Below are 27722 nucleotides of genomic sequence, written 5' to 3'. Positions count from 1 at the left end.
TAACTTTGAAAATTATTTTTCATTTTTCACTCACCTCTTCACAGTATCTGGCCAAAAGGTGGAATTTCAAAGTACAGTGAGAAGGATTGTTTTCACAGGCTGACTAGCAGTTCTGAGGTTGAGAGCCTCAGATAAGAGCTTGATAAGTATCTAAATTTTGGGTACTGAGCTTTGACAAAGCTCCTTCTCAGACAGCAGTTGTCTGTTCTTCCCTCTTGTAAATGTGAATGCTCGGGGATGTCATGTCCTAGCTAGAGCCTTCCTTAATCTGATTTTCCATGCTGGTATCCAAACAATATGTTAAATGACTATGAAAAAAATGAAGGCGGCACTTCTGTTAGCATTCCAGGTGCCATTCAGTCCTGTGCAGAGAAGCCCATACCAGCCCTAGGCAACATTTACACATCACTTGTGTCCTGTTTTAACTGGGATGTGAGTGGGCCCTAGCCTTAGAGTGGGTATTCTGCCTTGGGCTGAATTTCGCCAGCGTAGCTGATGAAGCAAGAAGCATCGAACTGCTGATTAACATTCAACAGTGTACATGAGTCAACAATCAATGTGGATCTCACAGTTTCACTTGTTTCTTTTAGCACGTGATTCAGGTTATAAGTATTGATGATGACAAGAGCAGAGCAGGAAGAGAGAGATTGGTAGTGTTTGTCTATTTCTACATGCCTGTCTCGGACTCGGATACTATCGCGAAGGGGGCGGTAGAACTCTCAGTGACTGGTTTGAATTGCACATTGTGTGGCCTCAGACTGTTTTGTATTTTATACTTGATAACGCACTTCAGGAGCCAAGAAACACTGAGTGCGTCTTCAACAGAATGATAAAATCAGTGGAAGAGAACTCGGTAGATGTAACATATTTGAATTTTAATGAAAGACGTGACGGAGTCTCCGGCTGGCTGGCCAGACTGCAAACAAAGGACCAAATAAGGCCAGACCTAATCACTAACCACTTCTCCCCAACACAGTATGTTGCTATGTGTACTATACCCCTGGTGGTGACATGCACATTATAAGTTCCAGCCCCATATGCCACATTGCATTTACCATTCACTTTACTATTCCTCTGAGAAGCTCCAGACAGACACCAGTTGAAAATATCTCTCATTTCCCTTCTGCCCAAATCTGGAATTCTCCCCGCAAATGACACTGGCCTCTGGGGAATACTGCGGGTGTCTTAGCCAGCCTTATACCTGTCACTTGTCCATCTCCTGAGCCAGCACGGCTGGAAATGTTTGCTTTATCCCATTAGAAAGCCAGAGAGCCCCCTTGCCAATGAGGTACGGCTTCTGGGACATATTTTTAGACAGGCCTTCATTTATGCTGGAATATTGGTATAGAAGGGTACAACTTGCTCAGGAAGGGCAGGCAGGGAAAAAAGGGAGGCGTTGCCTTATATATTAAAAATGTGTATCCTTGGACTAAGATTGAGCTGCAAATAGGAGACAGACTGGTCAAAAGTCTCTGGATAAGGATAAAAGGGCTAAAAAACAAGGGTGATGTCAGGGTAGGGATCTACTACAGACCAGCTAACCAGGAAGAAAAGGTGGATGAGGCTTTTTTTAAACAACTAACAAAATCATCCAAAGCACAGGACTGGGTGGTGATGGGGGACTTCCAACAGATGCCTGAGTAGTTGAAAAATAACACAGCAGGGCACAGATTATCCAACAAGTTCTTGGAATGTTGTAGAGACAATTTATTTCAGAAGGTGGAGAAAGCTACCAGGGGAGAGGCTGTTCTGGATTTGATTTTGACAAATAGGGAGGAACTGGTTGAGAATCTGAAAGTGGAAGGCAGCTGGGGTGAAAGTGATCACGAAATGGTAGAGTTCATGATTCTAAGGAATGGTAGGAGGGAGAACAGCAAAATAAAGACAGTGGACTTCAGGAAGGCAACTTTAGCAAACTCAGGGAGTTGGTAGGTAAGATCCCATGGGAAGCAAGTCTAAAGGGAAAAACAATTGGAGACAGTTGGCAGTTTTTCAAAAAGAGACATTATTAAAGGCACAAGAGCAAACTATCCCATGTGTGGGAAAGACAGGAAGTGTGGCAAGAGCCCACTCTGGTTTAACCAGATCGTCAGTGATCTAAAAATCAAAAGAGAGTCCTACAAAAAAGTGGAAACTCAGTCAAATTACTAAGGATGAATATAAACACATAACACAAGTATGTAGGGACAAAATTAGAAAGGCCAAGATACAAAACGAGATCAAACTAGCTAGAGACATAAAGGGTAACAAGAAAACATTCTACAAATACATTAGAAGCAAGAGGAAGATTCTCAACCAGTTCCTCCCTATTTGTCAAAATCAAATCCAGAACAGCCTCTCCCCTGGTAGCTTTCTCCACCTTCTGAAATAAATTGTCTCTACAACATTCCAAGAACTTGTTGGATAATCTGTGCCCTGCTGTGTTATTTTTCAACTACTCAGGCCCATTACTCATGCGGGGGGTGGGGGGGGGGGCGGAAGAATAACAGAAAATGTGGAAATGGCAGAGGTGCTTAATGACCTCTTTCTTTTGGTTTTCATCAAGAAGGTTGGTGGCTATTGGACGTCTAACATAGTGAATACCAGTGAAAATGAGGTAGGCTCAGAGGCTAAAACAGGAAAAGAACAAATTAAAAATTACTTAGACAAATTAGATGTCACCAGGGCCTGATGAAATGCATCCTAGAATATTCAAGGAGCTGACTGAGGAGATTCCTGAGCCATTAGCAGTTATTTTGGAAGACGGGAGAGATTGCAGAAGACTGGAAAAGAGCAAATATAGTGCCCATCTATAAAAAGGGAAATAAGAACAACCAGGGGAATTATAGACCAGTCAGCTTAACTTCTGTGCCAGGAAAGATAATGGAGCAAATAATTAAGTAATTTGAAAACATCTAGAAGATAATAAGGTGATAAGCAAGTCACCATGGATTTGTCAAGAACAAATCATGTCAAACCAACTTGATACCCTCTCAAAAAAAGCTAATAAAGCATGGGGGTGGGGAGAAGTGGTAGATGTGGTATTATCTTGACTTTAGTAAGGCTTTTGATACTGTCTCACATGACCTTCTCACAAACTAGGGACATGCAACCTAGATGGAGCTACTATAAGGTGGGTGCATAACTGGTTGGAAAACCGTTACCAGACTGTGTGGTTCACAGTCATGCTGGAAGGGCATAACGAGTGGGATCCTGCAGGGATCAGTTCTTGGTCCGGTTCTGTTCAATATCTTCATCAATGATTTAGATAATGGCATACAGAATACACCTATAAAGTTTGTGGACAATATCAAGCTAGGAGGGGTTGCAAGTGCTCTGGAGGATAGGATTAAAATTCAAAATGATCTGGACAAATTGGAGAAATGGTCTGAAGTAAATAGGATGAAATTCAGTAAGGACAAATGCAAAGTACTCCACATGGGAAGGAACAATCGGTTGCACACATACAAAATGGGAAATGACTGCCTAGGAAGGAGCATTGCAGAAAGATCTGGGGGTCATCGTGGATCACAAGCTAAATATGAGTCAACAGTGTAGCACTGTTGCAAAAAAAAAAAAAAAATCATCATTCTGGGATGTATTAACAGGAGTGTTGTAAGCAAGACAAGTAGTAATTCTTCCACTCTGCTGTGCGCTGATTAGGCTTCACCTGAAGTAGTGTGTCCTATTCTGGGTGCCACATGTCAGGAAAGATGTGGACAAATTGGAGAAAGTCCAAAGAAGAGCAACAAAAATAATTTAAGGTCTAGAAAACATGACCTATGAGGGAATATTGAAAAAAATGGGTTTGTTTAGTCTGGAGAAGAGCAGACAGAGAGGACATGAGAACAGTTTTCAAAGACATAAAATGTTAAAAGGAAGAGGGAGAAAAATTGTTGCTCTTAACCTCTGAGGACGAAGCAATGGGCTTAAATTGCAGCAAGGGAGGTTTTGGTTGGGCATTAGGAAAAACTTCCTGTTAGGGTGGTTAAGCACTGGAATAAATTTCCTAGGGAGGTTGTAGAATCTCCATCACTGGAGATTTTTAAGAGCAGGTTGGACAAACACCTGTCAGGGACGGTCTAGATAGTACTTAGTCCTGCCATGAGTGCAGAGGACTGGACTAGGTGACCTCTCGAGGTCCCTTCCAGTTCTATGATTCTATACTGGTATAAATAATAGTAGCTACAGTTTTCTGCTGTTAAGTTTTGCAGGCAGGTTATGTCACTTATGCCACTGTCCCTGATTTGTGGGTACAATTTGGGACTCTCACAGTTGACACCTAAATTTTGGAACAATAAGTGCTCACAAAACTTTGCAATGGTTTGCATTTGCTAATGGGAGCTTGTTAAGAGTCAGGCTGAAATGCCACGCTTTCTTCTAGCCCTGGTAGATCACAAGATCTCTGACCTTAATATGAACGGAAAAGCTACTGTCATTTATTATAGATGTTTTTAAAATACATCAGCTATTTCTCTCTCCCCTCTGAACCATACAATTGCATTCATGTTGCTATGGCCATCTGGCTATGGATATGAAATATAGTGCCAGCTTCCTGAATTTTTTAAGGCATATGTAAACTAGTTTCTGTAAACTATCTGATATCTAAAAACACATGACTGTGTGGCGTAGTATCTGGATGGAGGGTTTAAGGGCATTTGCTTGGGATGATCTGTGTAAGTGACTATCCCAAACTCATGCACATAGATGCTTGCATTGCTCTGCAGTCTCTATTATTCTTGCATCTGTGCTCCCTTACTCTCCAGAGAACAAGCAGAAAGGGACGGTATGAGCAGAGCCCTCCAAAGCCGCGGATAGTCGCACCCACACGTGTTTGTATTGTTTGCCATCTTTGCAGCTTGGCAGTACCACCGAATTTTTGTATCCGCGCAGGACTCTAGAATTGATGTCAGTGGAAACACAAATGTAAGCACATGCTCCTGATGCTAATGAGACATTTGATTACACTCCTCTGCGCGGCCTCAACTTTGCTTGTGGAAGCAGTTGCCAGGTGGCAGCAATGCAGGATCAGGGGCTTGTTTCCCGGTCTGCAGCTCCCCCTTACTAGCTTTCAGCAAATATTCTCACAGGGAGACTGGTCAAAACTCCAGCTTCCCCTCCCCTGAGCAATTCGGACACTTCACCATGTGCTTGCTGCAAACTGAGACAAAGTCAAAATAGCACAATCTCTTACAGAACAGGAAGGTCAGTTCAACATTGACTTGTTTCTGACCCCCCAGTCCCTTCCATGGGCTGTGCACTGCTGTGAGATCACCTCTCCCATGATGCAGCTCAGCCAGCAGGAAGGCCCCAGTGCATAGTGGGAGATGTGGGCCAGCCAGGGAATCCTGCCCGCAGAGAACAGGGGCATGAGGCACCCAGCACTTTGGATTAATGTTGAACTGACCCAAACTGAAATATTTCTATTCACGTCAACCTGACCCCAAAGGAAATATTAGGGTTCAATGGAAAAGTCTCAGCAAATTCTCTTGTGGAAAAGGCATTTTCTGTTGAGAAATCATGTTGGCCTCTCTGGCCTTCCCCTTCCCCCCACAGCCATTGCTCTTCAAGTCCATCCATCCCGAGTCCCCTCTGTGCCCCTCCCTCCCAGGGTCCTAGACCCTTCCCCACAAAGCCACCTTCCCCCCACCCCAACAGGGCACCTCTCTAAATTTCCTGTGAGCTTTCCTGCAGTAGTGCCCTGATGCTGCAAACTTCTCCCCAACAGGGCCCCCTGAAGGGAGCGGAGGGGGTGGGAGGGAACACAACCGTTGTGCTGCCAAATAGGTTTGTTCTGCAACTCCCACCAACATGAGCCTCCACTCTACTCCCTGTCTCCCCATTCCTTGCTGGTTCAAGCCCTGCCCATCGCTGGATCACAGCACAGCCCCCTCCACCCCTGCTGTCCCTTTCACTCTTCCACCTGGGTCACAGCTCCACCTCCCCATGGCAGAGTGGCACTGGCACACGGCCCTTATCACTTTCCAACCCCCACCACCGGGTCACAGCCCCACCCATACTCCTTCATCTCTGTGTAAGGGGGCTGTTAGCCCTATACTGAAACTTGGGGAGGAGGGGGGGAAGGATTGGTTGGCTGGCCCTCTTCCAGGCCCAGGAGAAAGAGCCAAAGAGGCATCAAGATCCTGAGACTGACAGACTCCAGGGCCAGTGGGGAGAAGCCAATTCTCCAAGTCAGCTGGATTGACAGGGCAGGCAGGCCAGTCACAAGCCCGGGGGCCCATTTTCCACGTGAGCTGGGGCTGCCAGGGGCAGAGGAGAGCAGCAGCGCAGAGCCAGGACCGCTGTGGTGGGAGCCATGGGCCAGAAGTGAGATAGCGGATGTTGGCGATGTCCCACACGTAGTGCCCTATCCACCTGGTTACCTCCTTTCATGCCAATCGCCTGGTGGGTTTTGATGGACAGGCCTGGACTCTTCTCAAGCCTCAGCAGGGGGCAACTCTCTGATTTTCTTCCCCACTGAACTTATTCAGCAGTGTCACCAACTCGCTCCCTCCCCTCCGCCCCCGCCTTCCTGGCAGGGCCACCAGAGCCGCTTGGAAAGGAAATTCTAACTACAGGCAACTCCCACTTACGTGCCAGATAGCTGGCGACTCCCGAGAAATAACACACATGCTTTGAGAACATGGGCCAACCTTCTCCTCCCACAAAAGCAGCATGTCAAAGGTGCCAGGAGACCAAGCCCTGCTAAGCACCTCCGGGGAAGGACAGAGCCCAATTCCACAGGCAAAGGCTCGCAGCCATTTGTTCTAACTGCAGGTTCCTTTCATGGGAGCTGCCCCTCTGGGGATCACAGACATTATGTCTTTGGTAGTCTTCAGTAACAGGCGTCCCTCTGCAATGTGACACAGGAGACAATCAGCAGCAGTCAGGGTGGGTGTGGGGAGCATGTATATCTGACAGCTAAGAGGGAGCAGCTGTCCCAATGCTTTGTTATTACACTCTCTGTGGGCCGGGGCCAATGGCTCCCGTGTTAGATGTATACATGAACTGAACAGCTACGGAGAATGAGGTCACTTGGTCTTTTCTCTCCAACATGAATCCCAGAGGCACCCTTTGCTTTCAGAGCCCTGGCTGCCCCACCTGTTCCCTATCACTCCTGGATAGTCCCTTATGAAGCAGTTTTGTTTGTAAGCAGAACTGACACCTACTTGCCCTTTGATACGCTTGTTTCCTCACTCCAAAGGGACAGCTTCAGAGTGCCAGACAGGGACAAAGAGCAGCTGAGTTCAGAAAGGCACCAGACAGCCACAATCTTTGGTGCTTGCAACCTCCGACCTTTTCTGTAAAGCTATAGACAGGGCAAAGTAGCCTACGGCCATCTGGCCTGGGAAGAACTGTCTAGCAACAGGCGAGAGGAAGCATTATGCTCTTTCATTAAGCCATTTTAAGTGTGTTTTAAAATCTATTGTTTGTTAGAAAACCACTCCCTTTTATAAGAGAAAATTCCCTCGGGCGGGGGGGGGGGGGTGAGGAGGAGGATGTCAATGCAAAGAGAGACAGACCAGACTTGAAGTGTGAACAGAAGCATCTTTAGCAGCTGTAAGGGCCCAAGTCAGTTTCACAAATAGAGCAGCTCTAATGTTACAGATTGCAGCAGCGCTGAGATCACTGAAAGGACCGGAAAACAGCAGCCGGCAACACAACATTCATATTTATAACTCACTTATGCTGTTTGCCAGGTTTCTGCAGTAGGAAGTAGTTAACAGAACATTAAAAATGTTGGTTATGTGGCACCCTCCCAGCAGGGTCCACAGAAATGATAGTAGAAGGGTCTGGGTGTCTGTAATTCAGAAAGCAGATGAAACAGGAGCCTGGCACTCTGCTCCTGAGCCAGTGCCGGAAGGTCAGGGCAGCGCTTCTCATGTCAAACTAGAAAGAAAACAGAAATCAGGTTTAACAAACAGAGAGCAGGTAAAGGTAGCCAGCATCTCCAGCTGCAGCACGTCAATCTCTTCACTGACCAGCTTTCTGCCCTATAATTCCTGAGAGTTGTCGTTGAACGTGAAGTTACATAAATCGAGAGTAACAGAACCAGTGCACTGGACCAAACGAGAACTCACAGCCAGATTCACCAGGCCAGCAAGAACATGGTACCTCTTCAGCATTCTCCGCCTTGCCTGGGGACCTGCACAGCCCCCAGAGAAAGTTCAAGCAGCCTCAGGATTGCTGTGACTTATGCTCAGTTGCATCCACCCATTAAACCAGGAGCTGTGGAGGGGCAGCATGGAACTGTTTCACTCGACATCCCCAAGGACCTTCCTGTGGGCTGGCATAAAGAGGACCTTTCAACTGGAGTGGCATAGAGGAGCCACAATGGAAGCGAGGACCTAGTCACTAAACTGGGAGCACTCAGGCAGGGACGTGTCTATGTAGCTTGTCCACACACCGTGGCACATAAAAGAGGTACAACCATAATCATAAGGGCAGGTAAAGAGACTTGGTTCCTAGCCTTTGTAGATGTCCAGCTCATTTAGAAAATGTATTTTCATAGGGCCTTTCAGCTCAAAGGATTCCAAAACCCCTTATAAATGTCATATACAAGGACCCCTATATAGCCACCACTGGGGAGGACCATGGTGCACCACACCCCCACTCAGGCCAGGACAAGGAACCACACACTTACAACTAGGAAGTACATTGTTTAAAAGCCCTTTAAGGCAGCAGAAATACATCTGACCCATTGCTGGGCCCAAAGTGTTTTCTCAATTGGGAACTTCTGAGAAATCCCAGATCTTCAGCAGAGTCTCTACTATCACGTCGGTGAAGTCCTTGTCAGTCCTCAAACAGTGACAGGCCCAGTTAGTGAAAGTCGGGCCCAAGATATACAGCTGCATCCACCAAGAGTAGCAAGTGGTGACAATGGTGGTCATCATCACTAGCACGGTGGGAGGGTCACAGCTGTGTAAATGTGCTAAATTTAAACATGAAGAATTTTTAAACTATCAAAATTTTATTCAGAAGAACATAAGAAGAACATAAGAATGGCCATACTGGGTCAGACCAAAGGTCCATCTAGCCCAGTATCCTGTCTTCTGACAGTGGCCATTGACAGGTGCCCACGAGGGAATGAATGGTACAGGTAATCAGCAAGTGATCCATTCCCCGCCACCCATTCCCAGCTTCTGGCAAACAGAGGCTAGGGACACCATCCTGGCTAACAGCCACTGATGGGCCTACCCTCCATGAATTTATCTAGTTCTTTTTTGAACCCAGTTATAGTCTTGGCTTGGTCAAACTTGGATAGTTTTACAGATCCAGAATTCCAGCCCAGTTTGAAGGAAACCAATTCAGTCATTTTAAAAGCTATGAACGTTTTATGTCACACATCACTGAGAAGTGCACTATTTCCACATGCATATATACAGGCTTAATGGAAAAACCTAGCACACATCTTCAGCACATTGTTTTCAAATGCTCAGAATTTCTGGTTAATCAAAATCAAGGTTTTCCCTTGCAAACGAAGCAAAGGTGCTGGTCCTTAAAGACTACACTACATTCAGGCCAAGGTTCAAGCTTCAGCCATTTTTGTTTTACTGTGTCTAAAACAGTATGGAGAAATGCTTGTAACAACTGTACGTCTCACTCACTGTTCTCAAAAACAACTGAAGGGCTTTTGCTCAAAAATAAAATTAATCTTCAGGGGAAAAACAAGCATGGAAAATTTCAGCCCATACACTTAATTTTCTAGAAGATGAGCACGTGAAAATTGAGGACAGAGCTTGGAAACTAATTACAGTGAGAATTAGTAGGTTCCCATTATAATGTCATAGAGGTAATAAGAGCCCTAAGCATGCTTATGAAAGTGACTAGCAGAAAAAGCTACTTGGAAGAATTAAAGAAAATAGAGCTTGTATCTTTTTAATTTTTGACAAAACTTAGAATCTAAAGAAAACCCAATGAAAGAAACGAATCCTGGAAAACAAACCCTGGCTAGCTCGTTTTTGCAGGTTTTGAAGATGCATATGCACATTATACGATGTCACCTACCTGTCAATCAAGGAATCTCTCATGCTGGTAGCAATGGCACTTGGCTGCGCTTCGTTCAGTTTGAAGATGCTCTCGATAACCGATAGCTCTGTGCTGGTTGTGTCCAGCCCACAGAAGGCACACCAATCATTCACAACCATCCCTGCAGCAATAACCTCACTGCCACGATTTACTGTCCCAGCCTGGCAAAGACAAACAGAGAGAGAAAGAGGTCAGCACAAGACCACAGTGACAGCAACAGAGACAGCTAATCAGTTATACTTCATTGCATTGCTAGTCACCAGGGAAGGGCACCAGTCCAAACTATCCCGCAGGCTCCTGTCACCACAATGCTTACAATGATTTGAGACCATTGTGTTTGAAAATGTTACCTCTTTGATGGTAAGAAACTGACCGAGACACATTTTTGGGCTGAAGCATGGTAGTTTTTTCATGTGGGTTCCATCCATAAGCAGACCTATATGGGTAATGTTGATTCAACTATTTGCATCTATATAACTGGACAATGTAATATTTGGTTATTTAAAATTCTGTTTAGGAGACAGTGGTGACAGAGAGAAGCTTTTCTTCTATGATGGATACTTCTGCTGAAAGGTGGACCAAGGTCCTGAGGAACAGGAGACAATGTACAGTCATTATTCCCCACATCCAGTGTCTTGCCCCTCTGATCAACTGCTCAACTTTAGATCAGCTCCTAATTCAGGTTTCTAACCTCTGGCTTAAATACTGCCCAGTGCTTCTGGGGCATGGTGCCTGGGCTGGGCAACAGTGGGTTCCCCATGTAGTCCCAGAGCAGGAGCAGTCACTTCCCCTCTCAGCCCAACTGCTGCACACCAGATTTATGCTACAGAGACCTCTGATTCCAAAGCAATTAAAGCAACCACTGAACTAGAGAACTAACAATGCTAAGCTACAAATAAAACCAGACAGCTTCTGAAGGCAGCGCTGCAAATGTATTCTCTCTCTCTCTCTCTTGCTGGAAGGAAATACACTTTAGAAAAACTAAATTGAAGGCATTAATAGGACAGCTGATCTCTCTTTAAAGAAAGAAAAGCAGAACAAGAGCAAAAGCTAAGCGGCATTTAAACCCAGAGGAGAAATTAACTGCACAGAAATCAAGCAGAACACAATAGATGGGAAACTAAACTCTACAGCTATGCTGAAAGTGACAAATCGGACTGGGGATCAGTTTGCCACCGCATGCTTCAAAGGGAATAATTCTACCACTGGGATTTTTAAAAGGCCAGTAAAGGCCAAATCACATCACTCCTTCCCCACACTCCCAGATGACGACAACACAATACAGGGCAGATCTCTCGTTAGCCATCAGAGTGCAACACCTTGTGAACAGGCAACGTGTCCTATGCAGCCCATTCAACTTCACTCCGGCAGCAAACACAGACCAGCGTGGTACTGCCTTCCAGGCCAGCTCCTCCCCGCAGTGCAATCAGCACAGGGTCATAGCAGTGTTCACACGGATAATGACGACATTTATTTTACTACTCCAACTTTGTTTGCCAGAGACTTTAAGCACTGAAACATACACCTGCAGTTTAGAAGTTGGAGTGGGAAGTTTTGGCAGCTGGGGCATTTGGTACCCGGAAAACTTGAGAGGCTATTTGGGGGAGAAGGAAAGAGACACTACTGAGAGGGCACAGCTTCTTTTCACGTGGGCAGTGGTGAAGCGAACAAGTCCACACTCTACAGCTGCTTGATAAAAGCTAGAGGAGGCAGACAATGCAGCTGGGGGAAGGACACAACATGGAGGCTGGGAAGATCCAAACCTCTCCTTAGAAGACTCTGGGGTGGGAAGGGAGAGAGAAAGCACAAGTCTACAAATGCCTTACCACAAGTGGGACTTGCAGCAGTGAGGAGAGCTCATCCTGGTCTTCAGTTGAAGTCTTTGGGTGCACAAGTCCTCCCTGGTTACTAAAAGCACAGTAACTTCCTACCAGAACCTGGTCTGCAACCGTCTGTCTGAAAACTTCTACTTTGAGCACATCTGCCAAGATCTCTTCAGTCTCCTATAAATACATAAAACGAGAAGCGTCTCTCCTGGGCACAAATGTTATCTCAGAACTCAGAATATTATGTAAAAACCCCATATTAGTTGAGCTGGGAGCAGAACTACACTTGGGAGAAAACTTGCTCAGGGTATTTTGGAAGAATCTATTTTGACTTTCAAGAGCTCAGATTTTCATTTTGTAAGTATATTAACTACACCTTCTTTTAGGTCCAACAACAAAAAACAATTAGCACTCCATCATTCTTCTCCTTGACCTGCCAGCTGACTTCAACACAGTCAACCATGCTCCTCCTCTTCAATCTTACCCACCCATCCATGGTTTGTTTACTTTGGAAGTTGAAGCTAGACTGGAAATACGGTGTAATTTTTTAACAGTGAGAGTAATTAATTCTTGGAACAATTTACCCAAGGTGTGGTGATTCTTCATCACTGACAACCTTTAAATCAAGACTGGATGTTTTTCTAAAAAGACCTGCTCTAGGAATTATTTTGGGGAAGGTCTCTAGGTCACACTAGACGATCACAGTGGCTCCTTCTGGCCTTTGAATCTATGAATCTTCAACTATCATCTTCATGTTAAGATTCCTCACAGACCCACCTCTCCACTCCAGATCTGCCATCTTCTATTCCATCTAATACCTCAGCCAGTATCTCAGGTTTCCTGGTGAGTGTCCAGCTGTCTGCTTAAGCTCAATATGACCAAAACAGAGCTCTTAACCTTTCATCAAAAATCCTCCCCCTCCTTGTGGGTAACACCACCATCTTCACTATCACCTGGGCATCATCTTAAACATGGCCCTCTAGACTGACACATCCATGTGTCTGCATGTTGCCGCTTTTTCCTGCAAAAGACCTAAGACCGCTGTTCTTCTCCAGCCATACAGCTAAAGCCCTTATCTAGCCTCTCACCATCTCAATCACTACAACCTACTCCACTCCAGCCTTGATAAATCCCTTCTCACCTCACTTACAGCCATTCAAAATATGGCTGCAAAGGCTAGCTTTCCTGGCGCCTCCTTCTGACTGTCACACCTCTTTGCATCCCTTCACTTGCTCCCCCTGCTCCATCACAGCAAACACAAACTATTTGCATTCACTTTCAAGGCCCTTCATAGCCTATCCCCACCCAAGCTAGCATCTCCGATATGAATATCGAGATGAAGACAACTCCATTCTGCCAATAATGCTAGTCTCTACCACCCACTTATTAAACTTTCAAACAAGCACCCCCTACTGTCACCTATGCTGCCCTACACATGGGAGAAACTTGTAAACAACCACAAAGCCATCTCCCTCTTTGTCCTCTTCCATGCTCCCTTTCTGCCGTAATGTCTCCAAAACCTGAAGCTAAGCAGCGGGTGGCCTCAGACCACTGTGTATCATGCTGACCTATATGGTCTCATTGTTTCCTTCTACTCTTAACCTTTTTGTTGTATTTGACTGTCTTTTGCCTTCTACTCAGATTAAAGCTCTTTGGGGCAGGGACGGTCTCTGTTCTGTTTGTGCTACTGTAAAACAAGCAACAACAACAATTCAAGAGGTGAGATCACCAGCACAGAGAACCTTTTCTCTAGTCCAGGTGCTGAACGAAACATGTACTTGCTCAATGGGAACAGGTGGAAGAATTACATGGTCTCTTCTTTCAGGCATGGCTACCAAATCCAATAGTTAGCACTAGTCTTTGACAGCCCTCACTGACAAATCTGATTAGTAGTTGTCCAATCCATAACCTTGTGTAAGTGGAGGGAGGGGAACATTGGTTGTGCAACAACCTAGCAAGGAAAGACACTCTGACACCAGAACACAGAACAAATATTGCCTCCACCAATACTCTGCACTGGTACATCATCTGTTATCCAAGGATCTCAAAGCATTTTTCAAGTTAGAGCATTAGATTCTTCATTTACTGTTAGTTCTTTGGGGCAGGAAGCCATGTCCTCATATGCACTTGTACAGCCCCAAGCACAATCCTGACTGTTCTGCTGAATGATTAAGACACCTGTGGGGTATTATCGCCTGAGGAATACAGAAAGCTAAATGACTAGCCCAACATCACACAGGGAGTTTGAGGCAGAGCTAAGAACAGACTCAAGTCTCCTGACTTGCAGCACTGGGCTTCAGCCACAAGTTCATCCCAGAACAAGTGTATTACAGAGAACACACTTTTCTGGGCTGTTTGTTAATCAGCTTTTTGTGGACAGACTGGAAGATGTCCAGCAGCATACGAAACAAGGAGCTATTCCTTCAAGGTGCAGCCCCCTCCACAAGGGGCTCCTATGGCTCTGCAATTCACTTCTCCTAGACATCTTCACCTAGGGACACAGGTCCCACTGGAGACCCTGCTGGACCCCTACCTTACCCTGGGGAGGAAAAATATGAAACTGGCCTAAGGAGAGAAACAGGCTAAGTGAGGCAGTGAAGGAGACAAATGGCCCCAGGAAAGGAATTTGATAGACCAACAACCAAATCAGTTTGCAGTAATGAACTTGTTTAATGAGAACTTAAGTGTTGGCAGTTCATGCTCCCAGGCAGGGTGAAAATTCACTTGGCAGGAACCAACCAACATAATACCGGCTGCACTCTGCTAGCAAGGAAACACACAACTCAGGTTCTAGCAGCTTTTCCGCAGTCCCAGCTGCTAAACTCTCTAATCATCTCCCATTTCAATTTCACAACCTTCCTCTGTCTGAACTTCCTGGTACCCAAACTGTGCCCCCAATCCAATCAAAACGCTGCCTCCAGTGATCTGCCCTGCCAAATCTAGCCATATTACCCCTCCTGTAGCTCTCATTTGACTGCCTGTTCTCAACTGCATCACGTTCTCCTATTTGTTTCAAAGCCATGTACAGCTCTGCTCCTGCCTATGCCTGTAACTTAATCTCTTACCCTGCCCTCTCAACCACACCATGACAGCCTTTGTGCTTCTGGGTCCCTGACTTCCATTTCTCTGCTTTCCTCCATGCTGTACACCAGGATAAGCTCACCACCCCTTCCCTCACTCAAATCCCCCTAAAATCCAACTCATCTATATTGTTCACAGTGCATCCAGAGAAAAAATCAGCTGCAGTTTAGCCATCCAGATGCACACATGCCTCAAGTGAGTAACCACCTGATACTGTCATCACGGCTGTCCTCCATTCTACTCCCTCTCCATTAGTCCCAGTACAGGCAGTCCTCGACTTTAGGACATTCGACTTATGAAGCTTCTGAACTGATACCCTGATACAATTTATGACAACTGGTTTCGACTTCATGATGCTCGGTCCCACTGTGGAGCTGTAACTGTGGAGTTACAATTTACGACAATGTTCAGGAACAATTGTGTGGTAAGTCCGAGGACTGCCTGTATGTTGAACACTAGACTGTAAACTCTTCAGGACAGAGCTTGTCTTTTTATCTGCCCTATAAATAAGGATTAGTGAAAGGGAGAATGACGGGCCATCGAAGCTGAACCTTGAGGCAGGCTTTTAGAGCAGAAGTCAACTCTGCCATTCCTCTGCCGAGAAGAATGAAAGGCTAGATAAAGCAGGTTCCCCTGCTGTAAAACGCTATTAGCATGCAGCCTTGTGTTACTCGGCATGAACTGGAAATGCTTATAGCGATCCCCAATAACTAAGAAATCTAGCTCTAGGGTGGGGTTCGCTTTAAAGGTCTGCACTTGTAAAAGAACAAAAGCCATTTACCCGGTCAAGGTCTGGATGGACAAGTGCTACATAGTCATTGCATGTGGTGACATTGCCCAAAGCTGAGAGACGCTCCTCCACCCTTTGGATTCGGACTGAGTCTGGCAGGCTGTTGCGGATGTGCTGAAGCTCCTGGTCTGTTGTACTGCTTGGGACCAACAGCCCATGCCGGTTCCCTAAAAGAAAAAAGGAGTTCTACTTCAGACCAAGTCAAAGGTGTTCACCCGCTGGGCTTGTCCACTTCCAAGCCTCCGAACAACCTGGCCTCAGGGCTCCTCAGGCTCACCCAGCACCTCCCCCAACATACAGCATGACTGAGGCAAAGTTCCCATTAAAAAACAAGCCAGCACCCAGGGGTTAGAGTCAGAAAAAACAGTTACCTACCTTTCGTAACTGTTGTTCTTCAAGATGTGTTGCTCACGTCCATTCCAAGTAGGTGTACCCGTGCCGCTTACAGAGTCATTGCAAGGTTTTCCCGTAGAGCGGTATCTGTCGGGTCGGCTGTGGAGCCCCCTAGAGTGGCGCCTTCACGGCGGTGTATATAGGACCCTGCCAACCCGCTGCCTCCTTAGTCCCTTCTTGCCGAATACTCCGACAGAGGGGAGGCAGGTGGGGTTTGGAATGGATGTGAGCAACATCTTGAAGAATAACCGTTACAAAAGGTAGGTAACCGTTTTTTCTTCGAGTGTTTGCTCATGTCAACTCCAAGTAGGTGACTCCCAAGCAGTCCCCCAGAGGAGGGGTCAGAGTTCACAGAGTTACAGACTGCAGCATGGCTCTACCAAACACAGCATCGTCTCTAGCTTCAGGAGGAATACTAGGTGCAGCCACATTTGCCTTGTAAAACACAGTATAAGGGGGCTCGGACGTCAGGGCCTTTAGCTCAGACACCCGACTGGCTGACGTTATAGCCACTAGGAACACCACCTTCCAAGAAGGTGGAATAGAGAGCTCATTGCTAGGGGCTTGAAGGGAGGACCCATCACCCCTGAGAGCACCAGGTTAAGATCTCATAGGGGAATTGGCTGCCGTACCTGAGGGTACAGCCTGTCCAGCCCCTTGAGGAAGCGTCCAACCACAGGGTTAGTAAATACTCGGTGGCCCAGCTGAGCTGGGATGGAAAGCTGAAATCGCAGCCAGGTGCACCTTGATTGACGACACTGCCAGAACCTGCTGTTTTAGGTGAAGCAAATCGTCCAGGATGAAGGGAATCAAGGCCTGCAATGAAGGAGTGCTCTTCTGTAGAGACCAAATAGAAAATTTCTTCCACTTAGCCAGATAAGTGGCCTGAGTGGAGGGCTTCCTACTGCCACAGAGAACCTCCCTAACCAAGTCACAGCACACAAGCTCTAATGAGTTCAGCCATGGAGTTTCGATGCTGTGAGGTGGAGCGATTCCAGGCTGGGGTGCTGGAGGCAGCTGTGGTCCTGCGCGATCAAATCCGGAACCATAGGCAGGGCTATATGTGTGTCCACTGACAGGTCTAGCAGTGTGGTAAACCAGTGCTGATGGGGCCACACTGGTGCTATCAAGACTAATGACACTTTCTCTTATCAGACCTTGAGGAAGACCTTGTGGATGAGCGGGAACGGTGGGAATGAGTACAGCAGGCACCCCTTCCATGAGAGGAGAAAGGCGTCTGCAAGCAAGCCTGGGCTGTGATCCAGGAAGGAGCAGAATTGCTGACATTTCCTGTTGCGAACAGGTCTATTTGGAAAACGTTGATCGTGACATCCAGGCGGAGAGACCACTCATGGCTGCGAAAAAATCTGCTGAGGTAATCGGCCAGTTCGTTCTGCGAGCCCGGAAGGTACAGTGTCTCCAAGTGTATCGAGTGAGCGATGCAGATGTCCCACAGCCTGAGGGCTTCCTGACACAGGGGAGAGGAGCGAGCACCACCCTATCTGTTTATATAGAACATCGCTGTAGCATTGTCTGTCAACACTGATACACATCTGCCCTGTAGATGGGTTTGAAATGTCTGGCAAGTAAGGCGCACTGCATGTAGCTCCCTGACATTGATGTGCAGCGAAAGTTCTGCCTGGGACCATAGACCTTGAGTACTGAGTCCTCCTAGGTGTGCTCCCCATCCCATTGCTGATCCATCTGTGACTAGCGACAGCAAGGGCTGAGGTCTGGAGAAGGGTCTGCCTGGGCAGACTGTCTGTGAACTGAGCCACCAACAGAGGGACTTGAGAACCTGAGGAGTGATTGTGACCAGTCTGTCTAGGTGGTCTCGTTTCAGCCTGTACACTCAAGCTAGCCAAGCCTGAAGGGGACGGAGCTGCAGCCTGACATGCTGTGCCACATACGTGCAAGTCACCATGTCCCAAACAGTTTTAGGCAATTTCTAGTCGTCGTAGTTGGAAACCTTTTGAGATCCTCTATGATGGCGCTCATGGCAAGGAAATGAGATTCTGGAAGAAAGGCTCCGGCCTGAGTGGAGTTCAAGAGGGCATTGATGAACTCTATCCTTTGAGTGGAAGTTATGGTCAACTTTGCCACATTCAGGTTGAGGCAGAGCCAAAGGAACATTGTCCACTCCAGGCTGGTCCTCCACTTGGGTCCGCTAACAGCCCTTGATTAGCCAGACATCTACGTATGGGAATACCTGCACCTGCTGCTTCCATAGGAAGGCTGCCATGACTGCCATGCACTCAGTGAACACCCAAGGGGTTGCCAAGAGGCCAAAGGGAAGAACCGTGAACTGATAGTGAATGCTGTTGACCACGAATCATAGAAACCATCTGGGGACACTTGAAAGTACACATCCTCCAAGTCAAGGGCGGCGTACCAGTCCCCTAGATCCAGGGAGGGAATGATGGAAGCCAGAGAGACCATGAGGAACTTAACAGATTCATGAATCTGTTTAGGTTTCGCAGGTCTAAAATAGGTCTGAGCCCACCCTTGGCCTTGGGGATTAGGAAATATCAGGAGTAGAACCCTCTACCCCTGAACTCCAGAGGGACCTCCTCTATCATCCTAAGTTGTAGGAGCATTTGCACCTCCTGCACTAGAAGTTTCTTGTGAGAAGGGTCCCTGAGGAGGGACAGGGATGGTGGGTGGGAAGGCGGGAGAGAACAGAATGAGAGAGAATATCCCAATTCTACCATGCTCAAGACCCATCGGTCTGAAGTTATTTGAGACCAGGCATAGTAGAAATGGAACAGATGATTCACAAAAAGAGGGGAAGGATCCAGAATTTGAATTGGTGCACCATCCTCAGGCGCAACTTCAAAAGTTCGGTTTTGAGGCCCGAGGAGGACTGAGATGGTTGCCTCCTGTTACTTCTGCCCTGTTTCCATTATAGTCCTACCTGGGAGGAGCAGAACAGAAGCATGGGGCGGGCTGAGATTTGAACAGCTTCCTTAGCGGGGCCGGCATGTGAATCCCCAGGGATTTAAGGATTGCCCACTAGTCCTTAAGGCTATGGAGCCTAGAGTCTGTCTGCTCTGAAAAGAGTGATGAACAGTCAAAAGGTAGGTCCTGGATAGTGTTCTAGGCCTCATGCTGGAACACCAAGATCTGAAGCCAGCAGCTGTGTCTCATGGCTATGGCGGTAGCCATCATGCAAGTGGCCAAACCTGCTGAGTCCAAAGCAACCTGTAGGAAGGTCCTTGCAACCACCAGACCCTAAGTCCAAGTGAGCTGACCCAGGCCCGCTGCGGGTTTATCATCATTGTGCAGATGTATCCTTGATTGTTGTTGCTTCTTCATGAGGGAGAAAGTCCCCGAGAGGAATGATTTGAGATTTGTTGTTTTAAGATACTCTTTTGCCTTTAAATTTAAAAAAAAAAAAAAAACACACAGCCTTGGCCATCAGGAATATCCTGGTTTTACTTGAGGGGCTTTGGGGTCTCAGGCCTCGTTAATTATGCAGAGCGTGTAGATAGAACCTTTAACAAAGGTGTCCTTTCCCCAAAATGTTAACTAGGTGTTATTAAAAAGTTTTAAAACAGTCTGATTAAAATTCACTTTCCCTTCTTGGCCTGTTAATTCAGGATTTCACAAGTCCCCCAGTGACTGCAGTCTCAGAGAGCAAACAAGACCTGAATTTCTAACACAAGCGTCGGGGGTGTGTGTGTGGAAGATTCCTTTAAAAAACCCTACCAAGCAAAGTGAAAAGGGCAGAAGCCTCATTTTTTTCCCCTTTAATGAGAAACGAAATCCCCCTTGCAGATGCTAGACTGCTAATAATCTAACTGGCGTTCCCAACTATGCTCATTTCATTACTCTAATGCAGCACAGTTATAACAATAATCAAGATCTGTCAAAAGCTGCTCCAGACAAACTGATAAAGGACAGAACATTCTCCTGCCTCTCACTGGAACAGATCGTAAAAACAAGAGCTGTGTCCTGCTGCGTCCCTGGCTACATGCTAGCGAAAGGAGGAATGTTGCCTTTGCAATATGTATTTGTAATGGCTAAATGCTGAACCATTAATGCCCATCAAAACAGGGTATTCCCTGCAGATTTATCAGCAAGAGAAACATACATATGACACCGAACTCCGCATCCCCACAAGTAGAGGCGTGTGAAACATGCTGCAGAGGAGTGGCTCTGTGATTTCCCCCACCACCACAACAGAAGCCAAACCCTATGACATTTTTGATTTTGGAAATAAGTCTTCCCAGTTCCACTCCTCTGCCCCACCCTCAGGACTGGCTCCACTCAACAACCTCTAAAAAGAAATCCCTTCGGGTCCACGGGGCTATAGCTGCAGCCCTCCTACCATCCCCTATTTGTCACAGCTGGAACCTCAAACTCTAACCCCTGTTCAGTATGGGAACGGGTGGCTCCTAGGCAGATCCAGTTACAGAACGTCTTGACTCAGAGGATTCCTTATACTGCAGAATGAGTCTAGAATCTTGTGAAATGACATGTTCCAGCCCAATCCCCATTAAGAGCACCCCACAAAGGTATCAGCTCGAAGGACATGACTTACCAACACACATTCTCCCAATGATCCGACAGCCAGCGATGGAAGCATGAACAACAGGGATGGTCTCAGAAAGCTCCCCCTCAAAGATACTGCAATTAGAATGACATTGAAATGATGCTGCGAAGCGAAGAGGGACATATACAGAGAATCCCATTCAATTCAGAGAGACTCATACCCCCGGGAAATCAGCTCAAGATACCTGAGCAAGAGACCTGATGTTCCTGACCTGTTTTATAAAGGTGAGTATCTCCATTTTACAGATAGGAAGACTGAGAGGCAGAGAAGTTCACTGACTTGCACAAAGCTTTACAGCAGGTTAATGGCAGAGTCAGCAATAGAACTCAGGCTTCCTGAGCCCCACTGCACCGTGCCCTGTCCACTAGACCCACACGATTTTCCCAACTAAAATGAATTAATTTCATGTTAAAGTGAGGACTAGAATTCTTTGACTGTGTCAGCAACGCAGTAAATAAACAACAGGCTGATGGTCAAAAGCTGTTTGAAGTCCAAATAAATTCAAAGTCCCTCATGGGAAGCTAGTAAGGAAACTAAAGTACTGTGGGGTGAGAGGTGAGGTACAGTCATGGGTTAGAAAACATGGCTACTAGGGTGGCTACTAGGACACCTGCTGTTTAATTTATCTATCAATGATCTGGATAAAGGGGAGAACAGTGAGGTCGCTAAAACTACATGCAACACCATTATCTGAGGCTACGGCCTTATCTAAACTACTGTTTTGTTGGCAACATAAGTTACACTGCCATAAGCGCACGTGTGCACAGCACTATGTATGTAGAAGAGGTTCTCACACAGAGTTTCTGCCGCTCATGGAGGTGGTTTTATTATGCTGACGGGAGAGCTCTCTCCCGTCCTCAGAGAGAAGGGCCAACTTCTTGCCCTGAGAGCCACATCGGGGTTCCAAAACTATATGAAGGGTCGGGTAGGGAAGGCTGTGCCTCCCCCAAAAGCCTGGCCCCCATCCCCATCCACCCCTAGTGCCCCCCTCAGAGCCTCCGCCTCATCCAACCCCCCCCCCGCTCCTTGTCCCTTGACTGCCCCCTCCTGGGACCCCACCCCCTATCCAACCCCCCTGCTCCCTGTCCCCTGACTGCACCGACCCCTACTCCTGCCCCCTGACTGGCCCCCCCAGGACTTCCACGCCTATCCAACCGCCCTCTGCTCCCTGTCCCCTGACTGCCCCCCGGGGACCCTCTGCCCCTTATCAAACCCCCCTGCTCCCTTACCATGCCACTCAGAGCATCAGGACCGGCAGCCACGCTGCCCAGCTGGAGCCAGCCACACTGCTGCGCAGTCTAGAGCACCGGGGCAGGCCGGTGGCTCTCCCAGCCACGCTGCCCAGCAGGAGCTTGCAGCCACGCCACCCAGAGAGCCAAGCTGAGCCTGTGGGTGAGGGGGGACAGCAAGGGAGGGGCCAGGGGCTAGCCTCCCCAGCCGGGACCTCAAGAGCCGGGCAGGAAGGCCCCGCGGGCCAGATGTGGCCACAGGCCATAGTTTTCCCACCTCTGGAATACAGCATCTTCACCAGATGCACTGCATGGGCACAGCTGTACCACTGCAGCGCTGTACCTGCAGACATGCCCTAAGTTAATCAAGACTGAAGAGGACAGTGAGGAACTTCAGAGGGACAAAATCAATCTAGGTGAATGGGCAACATGAGGGCAAATGAAATTCAGTATTGACAAATGCAAGATAATGCAGGCTGGAGGGACCAGCCTGAACTACTCTCACATCTTACTGGCAAGTTAAATGTAACAGCCAAGAAAAAGCCCTGGGTATCCAGGGGGCAGCTCAACTGAAACCTCTGCTCACCACCACCAGTGGTCAAAAGCAAACAAGAAGCTAGGAAACAGAAGGAATGGAGAATACTAGAAATGCAATGCTGTTACATAAGCCAGTGGTTCTCAACCAGGGGTAGGTATACCTCTGGGGGTACACGGGGTCTTCCACGGGTATATCAATTCATCTAGATATTTGCCTAGTTTTACAAAAGGCTATGTGAAAAGCACTGCACAGTCAGTACACATTAAAATTTCATATGGACAATGACTTGTTTATACTGTTCTGTATGCAGAAATGTAAGTACAATATTTATATTCCAACTGAATTATTTTATAATTATATGGGGAAAAGGAGAAAGTAAGCAATTTTTCAGTAACAATGTGCTGTGACACTTGAATTTCTATGTCTGATTTTGTAAGCAAGTAGTTTTTAAGTGAGGTGAAACTTGGGGTAAGTAAGACTAATCCGCCTCCTGAAAGGGGTACAGTAGCCTGGAAAGGTTGAGAGCCACTGATAAGCCAATGGCCCTGTCCTGGCCTGACACACACGTTTCTAGTCACCTTTCTAAGGAGATGAAGCAGGACTATCGGACACCGGGCTGAGCTGCGTAAGGAGACAGTCTAGATCCCAGCTCTCTTTACAACCCTCCACGGATTAGAAAACGCCAGCCTCTTCTTCCAAGAGCATCTAGACTGCAAGGAGGGGGGGAGGATAGGCCAAGCCCCAGGACCAGGGAGGCAGGCAGGGGGGTGGCCCAGGCCCCAGGAGAGAGGGGGGCGGCCCTGGGCGAGGAGGGGGGGAAACGCCAAGCCCCACAGCTGGGAGGGAGGTGGGTGGCCCAGACCCCGGGAGGCCCTGGGCAGGGGAGGACCCAGGAGGGAGGGGGAGGCACCCCAGGGCCAGTGTTGCGGGGGGAGGTCCAGGCCCCAGGAGGGAGGGGGGAAGACCCTGGGCGTGGAGGGAGGCAATGAGGGGGGCCAAGACCCAGGGCCGTGAGGCGGGGGAGAGGGTGGCCCAGACCCCAGTAGGGAGGAGGCGGTCCTGGGCGGGGGCAGGCCCCAGGAGGAAGCAGGGAGGCAGAGCCCCAGGGTCGGGGAGGGAGGCCTAGGCCCCAGGAGGGAGGAGGAGGGGGACCGAGCCCCAGGACCGGGGAGGGACATGGGAGGAAGGGTGGCCCAGACCCCAGTAGGGAGGAGGCAGCCCTGAGCGGAGGGGGGGGGGGCAGGCCGACCCCAGGAGGGAGGTGATGGCCAAGCCCCAGGGCCGGGGAGGGAGATGGGGGGAGGGTGGCCAAGGCCCCAGGAGGCAGCCCTGGGCGGGGGGGGGGGGCAGGCCCCAGGAGGGAGGTGGTGGCCAAGCGCCAGGGCCGGGGAGGGAGGTGGGGGAGGGGAAGGGGGCCCAGGCCCCAGGAGGCGGCCCTGGGCGGGAGGGAGGAGGCCGAGCCCCAGGGCCGGGGAGGGAGGCGGGGGAGGAGAAGGGGGCCCAGGCCCCAAGAGGAAGGAGGCGGCCCTGGGCGGGAGGGAGGAGGCCGAGCCCCGGGGCCGCGGAGGGAGGTGGGGGAGGGGAAGGGGGCCCAGGCCCCAGGAGGAAGGAGGCGGCCCTGGGCGGGAGGAGGGAGCTGCGGGAGGGGGCCCAGGCCCCAGGCGGAAGCCGGGGGAGGGGCCGGGCCCCGCGGGCGGCCGCCGCGCTGACCTGTAGAAGTTCTCCGAGCCGCCGATGGCCACCAGGCAGTAGCGGTTGGTGAGCTTGGCGAAGCAGCCGATCTCGTGGTTGTTCTCGAAGCTGGCGCGAACCGCCATGGCAGGAGCGCGGCACGCGCCTCAGCTCCCCCCGCCCCGTCACCGGCACCGCCGCCTCCGCCTCGCGCGCGGCAACTTCCGGTCCAGGCCCCGCAACCACCGGAAGCGCGCGGGTAGAGCGGCGCCGCCCCGCGTCTCTGTGGCCGCACAGCGCGGCCGGGGGCGGGGCTCGGGAGGCTGCGCGCTGCGGCCCCGCCCGCGCTGGGCAGGCGGGAGAGTCCGCGGGGAACCGCGCTGCGCCCGCGGGCCCCAGCCCGGCCCTGCTGCCTCCTGGCGCGCAGCGCAGCCCGGGCTCTGCTGGCGGCCAGAGACCTTCGCTGCGGGGCCCCGGCCCACAGGCTGGACATCGCTGCCTCGCAGTGCCGGGTGGGCAGCCGGCTGCTGGGCCCGTGCTGGACCCCAGTGTGTGCGCCGTACCCAGCGGGGCTGCCTGGGGCCTGGCATCGCCACACCCAGCGGTTCCTCCCACCCACGGGACCCCCGGCTGGTCTAGTGCCTAGATGTCGATTTCTGGCTCGGACCCTCCTTCCTGCCAGAGAACAGCCACTAGCCAGACATGCATCCCACGAAGTGGGGATTCACCCACGAAGGCTCAGGCTCCAAAACGTCTGTTAGTCTGTAAGGTGCCACAGGACTCTCTGCTGCTTAACCAGACAGTTCATTTGCTGCTGTTGGCACCGGGGCAAGGTATCAGTTTGCCTCCAGTCTGTGAGGAACTGGGCTGGGGCTGCTTTCCTAAGTTTGGAGCATGTCTCAGCAATGTCATACAGTACCATCTTATCACTTTACATACGATGTTGGGACAGACATTTTACCAGGATAACAACGGTCATCAGATTGTGAGTTTTCAAATGATACCTCACAAGATTTACTTTGTACAAAATGTATCCTAGTTTTATAAAAAGGGTTGACATAACAGTACAGACTGCCACACGTGTAAAGGCAGGCAGCAAGCTAGCAGAACAGAGACAACCCGTCTGCTCTGGTATTCTATTTTCTATAGGTTTTTGTGCAGTAGGTCAGCACCTTCAGTTGTATAATTGCAGGGCCTTCGAGTACTGGTGCACCTTGGTCCCTCCTATCTGCCTTTGGCCCATAGTCTAGTTTTCTGTGCTTCTAATTTTCCGTGGTCTCATTTTGGTTGTTAGGTTTAGTGTGCAGGTATTGGATGGCGATGGAGGCCCGTGGTATAGGAAGTCAGGTGGTCCCTTCGGCCTTAAATTCGATGACTCTAGGACAGTGGTTTTCAAACTTTTTTTCTGGCTACCCAGTTGAAGAAAATTGTTGATGCCCATGATCCGATAGAGCTGGGGATAATGGCTTGGGGTGTAGGAGGGACTCAGGGCTGGAACAGAGGGTTGGAGTGCAGGGGTGAGAGCTGCAGAGTGGGGCCAGGAATGAGGGGTTCAGGGTGTGGGAGGTGGCTCTGGGCTGGGGCAGGGGTGCCGGAAGGTCAGGGCTGTGGATGACGGGTTTGGAGTGCAGGAAGGGGCTCTGGGTTTTGGGGGGCTCAGGGTTGGGGCAGGGGATTGGGGTGCAGGCTTACCTTTGGAAGCACAGCAGGGGTGCTAAGGCAGGCACTGCACCCTGGAAGCAGCCAGCAGCAGGTCCGGCTCCTAAGCGGAGGTACACAAGTAGCGCTGTGTGACTCTTGCCTGCAGGCACCACCCACCCCCAGCTCCCATTGGCCAGTTCCTGCCCAAATGGAGTGTGGAGCCAGTGCTCAGGGCCAGGAGCTCTGCGGACCATCTGCCTAGGATCTGGACCTGCTGCTGGCCACTTCTGGGGCGCAGCGCGGCGTCAGAACTGGTAGGAACTGGTCTGCCTTAGCTGGGCAGCAGCATCAATGGGACTTTTAACTTCCCAGCTGGTGGTGCTGACGAGAACCGTCACGACACAGTGCCTTCCATTCCACGACCCAGTACTGGGTCATGACTCGCAGTTAGAAAACCACTGATCTAGGACATCTATCATATCTTGTTTGTTCTCTCATCCTCTCCCCAGAGGGAGAAGCAGGTGCAGTGGAGTCTTGTTTTGGTGGGGGAGAGGGGTTATTTTCTTTTAGTATTTTATATATATATGTGTGTGTGTGTGTTTATACTACAGAAGCAAAGTCAAAAATGCACTGTACATATGGGGTGAAATGTAGTGAGGTTTGTGATGATCCTTAGTTCCTGCAGGAGCTCATTCCATAGTCTTGGACCATCCCCAGAGAAAGTTTTGGCTCTCTCACAGACAAGCTTTATGTGTATTGTTGAGAGTTCCAATGTGCCAGGGGACATAGTTGTTGACTACAGTCTTTGCCTGGGAATGGCAATGCCTTGCTCAGCAACATGCATGCTCTCACATTTATTCTTCCACATCCTCACCCCAGACACATACATGCATGCACAATCACATGACTGGACACTGATATTTTCAGTGGTAAGTTTTGTTTACTTTTTAAATGTAGTTCGCACCATCTCTCTCAACATCGTTGTCGGGAAGTTGTAGCCTGAACAGTTATTGCACTTACAAGATTATGTATTAGGGTGCAACATGCACTTGCCTCAGTTAACAGGTTCTTTTCTTAGGCTGCTACTTAAAGTTAATTGAAAAGATGGAATATGGTGAAACACAAACTTTATTTAGTACAGACAACTATAATTGAAATTATAGGAAAGGATCAATATACACTAAGATTAGAATAAGGTAAGTACAGTAAAGTGGTTTCCTGCATTGCTCTGACTTACAGGCTTGCATTGTGCATATTTACAACGTATGGAGACCATTGGAAACAAAGATGGAAGGGAACATAAGTGGAGCCCATCAGAAAGGAGATCCTGATTAAGTTTACACAGTCTTGGGGACCTGACGCACCCCAAGAAATGGGAACTGAGGATGGCATTTTATACCCTTTCTTATGGTGATAGCACAGATATATACGATGTCATGCTTTATCCTGATTATAATAAGGTCAACAGCGGTCCTTAACCATACATGGCCTTTGGAGTGTCCTTAATTATGCCTCAAGCATTGATATTCCTCTCTTACATCACTTATTTATTAATAATTCCTATACGTACAAGCAGTCTAACTGCTTAGACAATGCATAGCAACTTAATTGCTAAAGCCCCCCAAACTCCCTTCCTGTGGAGTTCTGTAGAGTACTGGACCTGTTTGGGGTTACCTGATTGTGTTTCAGAATGAAAGTAAAAAATATTTGACCTGGGATTATCTTCTTAGATTTCTCTCATTTCAGCTGCACTTCAGCCTTTAATATAATTACTTACACAAAGCCTAAACCTAATATGATAGGCCCCTTACATTTTAGCAAGCTTAATAACCCATATACTTTTGTTCACCTATTTTCCCCCATGCATGTTCCACACTAACAAGCCATACACCCTGTCATGGTATAATTCCCCACTCTGAACCTTAGCGTCCAAAAGATGGGGTACCAGCATGAATTCCTCTAAGCTCAATTACCAGCTTAGTACTTGTAG

General features: G+C 48.7%; 2 protein-coding genes across 2 annotated transcripts in view; one reads left to right on the top strand and one right to left on the bottom strand.

The window, feature by feature from the left end:
• The window catches only part of MMP24 (matrix metallopeptidase 24), a 352153-nt gene that overhangs the window by 188808 nt on the left and 135623 nt on the right, over positions 1 to 27722 (top strand). The gene's annotated exons all lie outside the window — the stretch shown is intronic.
• On the bottom strand, positions 7508 to 24311 carry EIF6 (eukaryotic translation initiation factor 6). Its single transcript, XM_050918651.1, has 6 exons — positions 24131 to 24311; positions 20642 to 20727; positions 15697 to 15872; positions 11835 to 12011; positions 9988 to 10169; positions 7508 to 7869 (listed from the first exon to the last, which is right to left on the bottom strand). Exons 1-6 carry the CDS (start codon positions 24235 to 24237, stop codon positions 7860 to 7862), a joined length of 738 nt encoding a protein of 245 aa, XP_050774608.1. The 5' UTR covers positions 24238 to 24311; the 3' UTR covers positions 7508 to 7859.

This window comes from Gopherus flavomarginatus, chromosome 11, assembly GCF_025201925.1.
Source record: "Gopherus flavomarginatus isolate rGopFla2 chromosome 11, rGopFla2.mat.asm, whole genome shotgun sequence".
NCBI classification, from domain to species: Eukaryota; Metazoa; Chordata; order Testudines; family Testudinidae; genus Gopherus; species Gopherus flavomarginatus.
This window is presented reverse-complemented; position numbering and strand designations above follow the sequence as displayed.

What these genes read in the sequence shown, in the direction of transcription:
- EIF6 (XM_050918651.1), bottom strand. Translation starts at nt 24,237, where the DNA reads ATGGCGGTTCGCGCCAGCTTCGAGAACAACCACGAGATCGGCTGCTTC. An exon ending in TCCATCCAGACCTTGACCGG is followed by an intron (nt 12,012 to 15,696) that starts GTAAATGGCTTT and finishes ATGTATTTATAG; the next exon opens with GAGACTGAAGAGATCTTGGC. An exon ending in TGCTGCAAGTCCCACTTGTG is followed by an intron (nt 10,170 to 11,834) that starts GTAAGGCATTTG and finishes TGTCTTTGCCAG; the next exon opens with GCTGGGACAGTAAATCGTGG.